General features: G+C 33.3%; 1 protein-coding gene across 1 annotated transcript; it reads right to left on the reverse strand.

The window, feature by feature from the left end:
• Positions 1-10630: 10630 nt before the first annotated feature.
• LOC136036564 (uncharacterized) lies at positions 10631-11005 on the reverse strand. Its single transcript, XM_065718866.1, has one exon. It carries the CDS (start codon positions 11003-11005, stop codon positions 10631-10633), a length of 375 nt encoding a protein of 124 aa, XP_065574938.1.
• Positions 11006-11284: the final 279 nt, after the last annotated feature.

Below are 11284 nucleotides of genomic sequence, written 5' to 3' on the forward strand. Positions count from 1 at the left end.
AAACATAAAACAAATATAAATTATTTCATATAAGAAATGGCTGCTTCCTCATCAACGCCCCGCTCTTCACGCTAAAGTCCGACTCTTTCTCTTAGCTCTATTTTTTAAACAGTAAAAAAAACTTTAGCGTAAAGAGCGGGGCGTTCACGAGGAAGCAGTCCCTTTCATATACGAAGTAATTTTTGTTCGTTTTAAGTTTAATTTAATTCGTAAGAAAACTTTGGTTTTCTAAGAATCCTCGAAGAAAGCTTTCAACTAAGTATGGTATTTAGTTTCGAATTATTACTATTTCTCGGCTGAAGCCTATCGCCAAAGGAAGCTGTCTATCAAAACCTTTGACAAGACTTCATAATTGGTGCTAATTGAAGTTTTGACAATTGACGTTCTCTAGAGAATTAAAAGACAGAAGGCTAACCTAACTTCAATTTTGAAGCTCGATGTTTTCAAGTTCACTTAATCACGGCCTTAAGCTCAAGCTTTAAGCATACAAATAATTCTAGAAAACTATATTAAATAGACAATTTTACAGAAAGCCGAAAAATCAAAACTTTGCATTTTTGAGACCAGCATTCCAACTGGGAATTCAGAAGAGATACAAGATTTATATTTATATATATATATATATATATATGTATATATATATATATTTATATATATATATATATATATATATATATATATATATATATATATATATATATATGTATATATATATATATATATATATATATATATATATATATATATATATATATATATATGTACGTATATATGTGTATATATATATATATATATATATATATATATATATATATATATATATATATATATATATATATACATATATATATATATATATATATATATATATATATATATATACATATTAATTGCTTAAAATGTAATATATATATATGTATGGTCCCCGCGGGCCCCAGCATGGCCGCGGCAGGCTTCTATATATGGATTCTCATTGTCCCTTGTGTTCTGGGTCCCGGCAACGCTATGTCATTTTTGGATCGAATTGATGACGTAAATTGGTTTGGTTTTGTTTTAAGGTTTTCACCAGTTTTTTACATTTTAAGCAATTTAATAATAATTTCTTTTAGACGTTAATTGACACTTTGACAAACTTTCTTTGAGCAGCAAGCATTCTAAACATCAACAATTTCTACGAAACTTCAAATTTTTGGTTTTCTGTTTTAAGGTTTTCGAATTGCTTTAATCCATTGTCAAAATATATTGAAATATTTGTGCAATCACCAGTTTTTTACATTTTAAGCAATTTAATAAAATTTAAAAAGAGCCTCAATTTTTTGAGCTCGTGTAACGGTAATAACGGTGATATAACAGACGGACACTACATTTATAATATATATATATATATATATATATATATATATATATATATATATATATATATATATATATATATATAGTAATTGGAACAGGTAATTCTATGTTCTAAGGAGGTCAAACATTATGTAACGCCTAAGAAGTTTACTCTTGGAGCTACGACAGTTTCGTCCTTTCTTGTTTTGTACTGTTTACTAGGTCAAAAAAGATTTAATTTTTTCCAGAAAAACTACTAGGAATTTTGTCAGAGAAATAACGCTGAGTTTTGTAAGATTCAGAAGAACAATTTCTTCTCCATTTGACGATCCTCATATCAAAAAAGGTTTTGAATTTTAATCTCTTACTGCTACTAAGTTTCAGATTGCTAATGACGGATAAAAAGGGAAAAGTAGTCATGTTGCTGTGCAATACAAACAAGCTTTTGTTGTTGTTTCAAAAACTTAAAGTTTGTGATTTCATAGGAAAATTTGCGCTAAAATCGAATACATGATCAGAATTTCCCCATCAAATATAGTTTTCGAGCGATAATTTTTCAAAATATGTTGGTGTGTTTTTTCAAAAAACCAAGGGGTTTTGATAAAAAAAAAGAACAAGTTTTTCTAGTTGCTTAGAATAGCTCTCTTGTGCAGATAAATTGTATGATATATTTCAAAATGTATTCACATTTTGTTTTTTACGTAATAAATCTTCAAACTTCTTTCTTCTGGAACAGCAGGAAATCACCCCAATAATATATGATTCTATTGATAAAATTACTAAGAATTTGAAGCTATATTGGAAAGCTTCCTCAAAAATAAAAAATAAAATCCACAGCACCCTAATTTAGCCAAAAAGTTGCGAAAATTGTGTATCCAATCTCACCTTTGAAAATGACATTCGATGTAAAAAAGACTTTTGAAACAAAAACTACGAAGTAGTGTCGTCAATACTTTCTTAAAGAATAGAGAATATACACCCGTCAATACATTAGTGTCTGAGACTCCCAATTGAGTCACGGGTAACTTTCCTGGGTATTTACGTGTTATAGCAACGAAACTTCTTCCTTGATGGAAATTATCAGCTTAGCCTGAGCAACATAAACAGTAATTATGTAGGTATATTTTAACTAAATATGTAATACATAGAGGTGATTAGTTTAGGTTATGTATTTAATTTCATTTCATATAATGCGTTCTGGGCGATCTGCTTTCCATAATTCTCTGTTGTAGTTTCCACAATTTTGTTACTAAAGTATCATATTTTCTTCATATTCTGTTATATTTCATTAGGTATAAGCTAACTTCACTTCTTTGGTGTGGTCGCTATATCACGTAAGTACCTTTTCCTTTTTAAAGTGCAAAAATAATTTGTAATTATTTTTATTCAAGGTTCCCCTATATTTTTGTAAAATTCCATTCTTCCAGTCTTCGATATATTTAATCCGAGAAATCAATAAAATACTCAAATTATCCAAATAGATAAAGGCAGAAAAATCTCATTTACAAAACTCAGATAGACTAACTGAGACAGAATTGAATGGCTTATTATATCAAAACCCCAATTATGTCAGATATTGCTTAAATGGAAGCCAAAATTGTCATCTCTATGGGTTAGTTTTACTTGACTAATCATAGCTTAGGAACCAAAGTATTTGTGGCAAAGAATCTAGGAGAACATTGCGAATAGAGCGGTAATACTAATACTGAATGTATAAAAAAGAGAAAACACCAAACTGATTTCAAATGCTACTATCAAAATAGCAAAAAGACCAATTTCGGATTCCAAGTCAAATAATAAAAAATAAAATGCAAGAAAAGTAAAATTAAACAGATTTAGAATTTCTAAAAGAAATATTTAACCGAAATACCAACAGAAGAAAGGGTGTCATCAACAGAATATTGTATAAAAAAAAAAGGCGGAGAAAGCAATCGGTCTAAGAGCAAAAGAAGCAGAAAAACGTATTCAGTCCAACAACAAATGCGTTTGGCACCACGTGTGGGGGGATCCATGAAGAGAAAAGGGACATGGGAAAATTGCGCTGAGCAAGGGAGCGCCTTGTTTTTAGGGTAATGAGCTGACATAAGTTAAGTATAATTTTATTTTAAGTTTCCAAATTATGCTTTTTATAGGCAAAGATGTTTATCATCTGATCGTAATCAGACTTCCAAAGATGAAACCAAGTTTATGCACTGTTCAATATTCCAAGGAAATAAGGATTTAAAATCAACAGTGGCATACGACGTGCCGTACACTACTACATATGCTAATGGTTTATGTCATTAATTGACTTTACGGTAACCTTAATACTTGCAAGCCCTGCAATTCTAAGTCATAATATATAAAAAATAGTCACATTGGAAACATTTCACAATTCTTTTTTCATAGTTCCTTTTACTACAAATAAGTTTTGCGTTAGACAACTCCAATAATGCATAATGTAAGTAAGCTCCTATCAGTAATTTTTTCGAAAACGTTTCGTTATACTCAGTGGCGTCTTTTCGAGGGGTGGGGCAGTTCCCCCCCCCAATAATTTGGAGAAAAAATATTATAAAGCCCATGCTCCTAGACTCTCCGGATATAGATCCCTCTTGCCCCCCAATGAAAATGCTGGAGCTACACCCCTGGTTATACACTTCTTGATGTCCTATTCCATCCAACTCGCCTTGGTGATTAAGACAATTCAGCTGATATTAAAGTAAAACTCATAATTCCTGCTTCAAAAATTTTAATTTGAACTCAGTTCAAACAGCCTTTGCCGATTTTGAAAACATTTGGCACAGGTGAATGGTCTTTGAGCACATTGGTTCACAGTTGCATTGATGACAGTAAAAAAGGGTGTTCTTCATTAAGACTGTTCAAATTTAGGACCAAATATTTCAATATTAGTACAAAACAATATAAGCTGGGGACCGGCCGGTTCTAAGCCGGATTAAGATTTTTGTACAGAATTGAGAAGATCTTATTAGTCTCCAGCCTGCACTGGTGGGACCCTTTCAACTGCGGATCCAGGGGTCCGGGGGCCCTGGGCCCCCGAGATTATTTTGGTACCCTCTTTCCCTTCTTTTTTCACTCTTTTTTTTTTTAGAAAAAAATTGTCAATTTGGTCAATTATTGGCACCTTTGTCACATTTGCCCCTCCCCCCAGATTTTCTCATTGGTGCCCTTGTCAAATTGTCACCCCCACAAGATTTTGCTCTAGCTACGCTCCTGGACCCTTTGGTGTTCTTGGGGCCGTAACAATTTCAATGATGTTAGTAGTACTCAAGTTACGACATGGACCGTTACGAGGCTTAAAACAACTACTGTGTTCACATTTGGCTGACAAATTCAGATGTTTTCAAGTTGACTTATTAGGAGCTATTAGATGCACGTCTCCCAGGGTAAGAAATCAAGACATTGGGCAATGTAAAAATTTGTCATTCAGGTAGGTTGTAGGAATGGGGTATGCCGGCAGCAGGTAGGGTTCCTGATGAATAAGGAAGTCTTCTCTTGCTTAGATTGACTAGGTGTTAAAAATAGAATTCTAGTTGATCATCGTAAGACCAACAGGTGCAAGGGATCAGTCATAGAGGTATATACCCCTATACAACCGACACACGGAGAGAGTAGACGGAGAGACAAATAACGGAGGAACAAATAGACAAGATCTCAGTTAGAAACGCGGTATTTTTAATAGGGGACTTTAATTCACAGATTGGTAAAATAGGGATATATGATATCCTAGCTTAGGTAGGCCTTATTATACTATCGTAAATCAAAGACTGACAGGATTGATATACGTTATACAGGTTATATTGAAATACCCTTACTGATGTTAAAAGTAAAGATTATCACCTAGGAGTCTATAGAGTTAATTGAAAGCTGAAATATAGAAATGGTATGAAAAATGTTATGGAAATGGTATAGAAAATCTTCCAGATAGTTGTGACGTAAATAGGCCTCAGAAGAAAATTTTGAGAGGATCTTTCCAATACCAATTGAATACCTGGACTTGTTCCACTTCGAGAAAGGAACGATGTTTCAATTAGTGAAAAGGAAAGTGTTACAGAGACATGACCAGAGCATTGCGAGAATGTGTTAGACGGCGATAAAGTTGTAAGAGATTATGTAGAAAAGAAAAGCCACATTTCTGAAAATTTGAAAATAAAGAGAGATTTATTTCGGGAGCATGAGATAAGAGAGAATAATGAAAAGATTAAAAATTAATAAGGCTGAAGGTCCCGAGAGCGTGGTTTGTGAGTGTGTGAAATATGGCGGTTAGGAAGTTAGAGATAAACTACTGAAGGTTGTGAATATGAATTTTGAAAAAGGGGAAGTACCCGTTGATTTTAGAAGAACTTTAATTCAACTCCTTTACAAGAAAGATGATAAGAGTGAGTATAGTAATAACACATATTAGCTTGATTTCTGCAGGAACTAATTAGCAGGACAATACTTATTAGACTAAGAGATGATGTTATAAATAAAGCTTTAGCAGAAGAACAATGTGATTTTAAGAAGGAGAGGATGCGTCGAACAAGTTTATAATCTTAGATTAATAGTTGAGAAGTGTCTAAATCATAAAACCCCTCTAATCATCAGTTTTATAGATTATGAAGAGGAAGGTGATTCGACTGATAGAAAAACTTCAGAGAGATAAGAATATTAAAACGACTTGTGCTATGTACGAGATTAAATATAAAAAAAACAAGCTTTTTTAACTGCAAGTAAGGAGTGACATTAAAACTTAAAACGAACAGAAATTACTCAGTATATGAAAGGGGTTGTCCCCTCTTCAACCCCTCGCTCCTTACGCTAAAGTTTGACTCTTTCTCACAACTCTACTTTTTAAAACAATAAAAACTTTAGCGTAAAGAGCGAGGGGTTGAAGAGGGAACAACCCCTTTCATATACTGTTCGTTTTAAGTTTTAATGTCGCTCCTTTCTTGCAGTTAAAAAAAATTTGTTTTTATTTTTATTTCTGAGAGTTTTTGAATTAATGCATGTTGTGATTTTGGCTTTCCGCACATTATAATTAAAACACAATTTGCATATTAATTTCCTTTTGGCTAAATGGCTTTCTCATAGTTTTGATCGGACGATTTTGATACAAAAAGGGGTGGGGGAGGAGGCCTGGTTGCCTTCCAATTTTTATTTACTTAAGACAACTAAAGCCTTTTATTTTTTTGACGAACGTTTTTAAAAGTAGTAAATATACGTAACTTACGAATTAACTTACGTAACAAACTTATATATTTGTATATTTTTATTACGTGTATGAGGGGGTTCGCCCCCTCGTCAATGCCTCTCTCTTTACACTAAAGGTACACTTTTAATGGGTGTTTCTCCCTATTTTCTAAAATAAGGCAAATTTTCTCAGGCTCGTAACTTTTTATGGGTAAAACTAAACTTGGTGAAACTTATATATTCAAAATCAGCATTAAAATGGGATTCTTTTGATGTAACTGTTGGTATCAAAATTACGTTTTTTAGAGTTTCTAGTTTCTGCTCTGTAATCTAGTTTCTGCTTAATTAACTTTTTGAGCTTTTTCAGGAAAAAATTTTGTTTTTTTTAAATTTAATTTACTGAAAGCTGGAAAACCAGGGCAATCTTCGATTTTGTGTTAAAAGTTATGAAATAAGTGTCTGTCGTGATCAGTCATCAAAAAGTCGTCTCGTTGTCATAAAAAAAAAGAAAATCGGACATCACAAACGATTAAAGCCAGATTTATTTGTTGAAAGAAAGTAAAGTTAAATGGGGTGGAATTGCACGTGGGCTAATTTGCACGGGGGCCCAGTGAAGCAGGGATTGCGTTGCGCGAGAGTTCAGTTAAATGGGGATGAGTTACATGTTGGTTGAGCTCCACGTGGGTCCAGTTAAACGGGGGTTCAGTTGCACGAGGGTTCAGTTTTAGGAGAATTCAGCTACACGGGGTTTCAGTTGCAGGGGGGGTCGGTTGCACAAGGTTTCCGTTACAGGGATTTATTTGCTTGGGTTTAGTTGTACAAGGGTCCAGTTGTAATGGAGCCATATTTGAAATCAGCATAAAAAGGTAATTGTTATGATCTATCTATTGTTATCAAAAATTCTGTTTTTTAGAGTTTTGGTTACTAATGAGCCAAGTGGCTCCTTACTTACAATTCGTTACCATGAACTGTTTGATATGTTATATCGAGAATTAATGTCCCTAACATGGTAGTGCCATTTCAAATCAAACATGGTATTATTATTTTTGTTGGAAAATGAATCTTATGGTTTATATCCTTTAGTCTTGCACAAAATTGCACAAAATGAGGGAGGGTTCAAAGATCAGACAAGAGAAAATTTTACACTATGAGGCAAAAATACACTTTTCAGTTGATAAAAACGGAGATATTTTGCTTCAAAATCTTTTCGCTCCAGAAAACCCCTAAGAACAAGGCCATATCCAGGGGGTTAGGGGCATTGAACCCCCCTTCTCTCAAAATGTTTTTCCAACTCGTAAAAACGTAAAAAAATGAACATAAACAAATCTTTAATGAGTTTTTTAAATTTTTTTGTAACCCCCCGGAAAAAATCCTTTTGTAACCCCCCCCCCAAAAAAAAAAATCCTGGATAAGGCCCTACCTATGATTACATAATTATTGCCATAAGTATTTTATCAACGAATTTCACCCTCGATTTCGAATTTATATACAGCATATTACTGTCAGTGTTTTTTTTTTTTTTTGCTACAAGGCGACTTCGACTATTATTTATTTCAATTATAGTCGAGGGGTAACCTGCTTCCGCCACCTGGTGTACATCTCAAGGCACCACGTGTGATGCACAGTCCCGCCATGCACGGCACATTTCTGCCACGCTTGGCACAGTTCCCACAACGTTTGAAAGAGTTATGGCACAAATAGCACTCTCCACCTCATGTACGTAATTTCTAACACTCGGCAGCCCCTCAATTACATATTTCTATAGCATTTTCAAGCCTCTGTGTTTTCTTCTCAATTCGCATTTACTACAAATAGTTTCAATCGACAGAATCCGGGAGGATTGCTCCTAGAAAATTTGGAACATGTTGTCGTTTGCACTAAGGAGGAGCTACTTATTTGGTATGTTCGAACGTGTTTTCTGTAAGATTTTACGTGCATGTTACGCATTAGTTTAAGAAAAACAAAAAAAGTTAAACGTCTTCCTAAAAAAAGTAAATGTGTTTTTTTCTGAAAACCTGCATTCCTTTAGGTGTACCTGACTTAGTAGAAAGGTAGTTTTAGAATTTAGTAAGGGGTAATATAAGAATTAGCAACGTACATACATATGTGCGGCAAATAATTGGCACTTCTAATTATCTTTTTCAGCCACAAGCATAAACAATTCAGGAGTTTTTAAACAACTTAGAGAAACCAAATTGAAGTTTATAAAGCAAAAGACACCTATTCATGGGCATGGGTTTGACAAAGTTACTGCACTTGTTATTAGTGTCCCATTCTAAATTACTGGGTGGATTTTGTTCTAGATTACAGACGTTGATGATTCTCAATGCTTGTACCGCTGTCTTTCAGTTTTAGATGGAATGTAATGGAACAATTAACAGGCAAAAATAGAAGTCAGTCAAATTATATGATTGCCAATTTATGATTGACAAACCTATTGAAAAGGGTCTTCATGGCGTATAGCCTAATATCACGAGTTTTATTGAAGTTTTAACTAACTAACACTTTAATGTCTAATATGAATTTTGCTGTCCCAAAAAAGAAAGAACATAGTTAAAATTCGCCCTGGTATTCCCTTTTTTCAAAGACTAATCGTGATTATTTGAAAAACAAATGAATGAAATTAATAAGTAACACATATCTCTTGTTACTAAGGATCGTAAAATTGTATGTCAGTTTATTTCTGTATATGGAGCATGGTATTTGTTTCATTGCATCGCTCTGTCAATCCAAGTTTGTGTATTATCTCTTTTTTTCTTTTTTAGTGTGTTAAGCCAAACACCTCCGCAAGAAATGCTTATAGGCCACTCCTGTTGTTATACAATCGAGTCGTACAAGTAGTAACTTGTTGCAATAATTTATGTTATCGCTACTATTTGATGTCTTGTACAAATTTAACAGAGATCAGGGAAAAAAGTTTTTAGCAATTTTCAGAAACAGTTCTCCATTCAAAAATTTAAATGAAAAAGCCTATAAATATTACAGATTTTACAATCATCTTGCCTCATAGACTTCCTTGTACATTAAAAAAAAAAAAAAAAAAAAAAAAAAAAAAAAAAAAAAAAAAAAAAAAAATGCCTTTTGGGTAGGACTTTGCTTGCTAAAGATATTATGATTTTTTTTTCAAATTCAACCTTAGGTGGCATCGAATTGCACTTCTAATAGTACAGCTGTTCTTAACTATCTCCAGACATTTCAATTAAACGCAAACTTGAAACACAAAACACTAATGTATTCAAGGATCAATTACGATAGCCAAGTGTATCTGAAAGAAATTTTAATAGCTACATGCATGTTAATTTCGTCATTGTATTTTAAGTCCTAAGGCAATATAATATGATATTTTAGGATCATCACAAGATTTTTGCCACAATTTCAAACATTTTTGATCAACACAGAAAAAAGGTTCTTTTGTATTATACGAGAAACACTCGAGAATTTGGAATGCAAATGACACGAACATGAGACAAGAACCTGGTCAAGCAACTTCTTTATACCAGACAATTAGCTTCGGCTCGGATGGAAAACACATTGTAGCAATTTTTTTTTATAAAGTATTTAGTTGGCATTTTGGTCAGGTTAGGTTAGAATAGGTTTGTTTAGGTTACGTATATAATATATTCTATGCTTTACCTTTACCCCTCCCCCTCCTAATGTACAAATATATAGCCCAAATTTGTTTCTAAACTATTATATTTTCATCATCTTTTTTTCTTCAGTAGTGTTAACCACACTTTGCTTATCGTGTTTCACGTATAATACTTAAGTACCCAAAAATTCGCAAAAAAAGGAAAGAAAACTAATGTGGATCTTACAGTCATTGTGAAGGCAAAATTTCTAATTTAAATACATTACCCTTTGCAGAATTAAAAAATTGTGTCATCTTCAAGCAACAAAAAAAAAGACCTACAGCTTATGCATTAAACTTAATCAAATAATACAAATATTTAAAAAGATCGGTTACCTTCTGCCATACATTTTGAAAACAAGAAGGGGGGATTCTTTATAATAGTTTTGAAATGAAAAAAATTGTATTTCTCTCAGACCATTTAACGTATTCGTGAAATGGCCCTTAATAAATTTGCAAAACGTGGAAAGAGTCAGAAATATTAAATTTGCTGATGAGTTCCTACCTCTGTGATTTTGTAACCTTTTTAATTCCAACTTCCCTTATGTCATTGAGCATCGTCATACTAAGAGGCTCTGCAGAAATAGCCTGTCTTTTGACCCTTCCTTCTCCATTCAAAACGCCGTTCGTTTTCCTCCACGGTGCATCCGGATTAATACGCAATCCATTCTCTTCAATTCCAACATGCTGAAACTTAGTTGCCAAAGTGGGCGATCTCAAAACTTGTCTATATTTATCCAATTCATTCCTTAATTGAGATATCAAATTTTCCTTATCAACAATTTGCTTTTTTAGTCTTTTCACAACGGCATCGTATTCTCTCAATTCTTCCGTTCTCACAGCTAAAGCATGCTGTAACTCACGTATAGTCGCCATGTTTAGCTTTGCATATTACAAGCAAGACTAAGGACTTATTCTATATGAGGGCTGTATTTTCAAAGCTCACAGCGCATATGCTTCCTCCATACTGCTGGAGAGAACGTTCCTCTGGAAAAATTCTCGAAGAGGCAACTACTAAAGAAGCAGCTTCGGGAGCAAAATTACTAACCAATCACAAATGAATGTTGTAAAAATAAAATTGATATATGGATCACGAGCTGCATAAGTCCAGATCGAGGTCGGCTTCTTTTATAAGAGCAAGAAACTAGAAGATTC

This window comes from Artemia franciscana, chromosome 15, assembly GCF_032884065.1.
Source record: "Artemia franciscana chromosome 15, ASM3288406v1, whole genome shotgun sequence".
Classification (NCBI taxonomy): Eukaryota; Metazoa; Arthropoda; class Branchiopoda; order Anostraca; family Artemiidae; genus Artemia; species Artemia franciscana.

Coding starts and splice junctions, on each gene's coding strand:
- LOC136036564 (XM_065718866.1), bottom strand. CDS start 11,005: ATGGCGACTATACGTGAGTTACAGCATGCTTTAGCTGTGAGAACGGAA.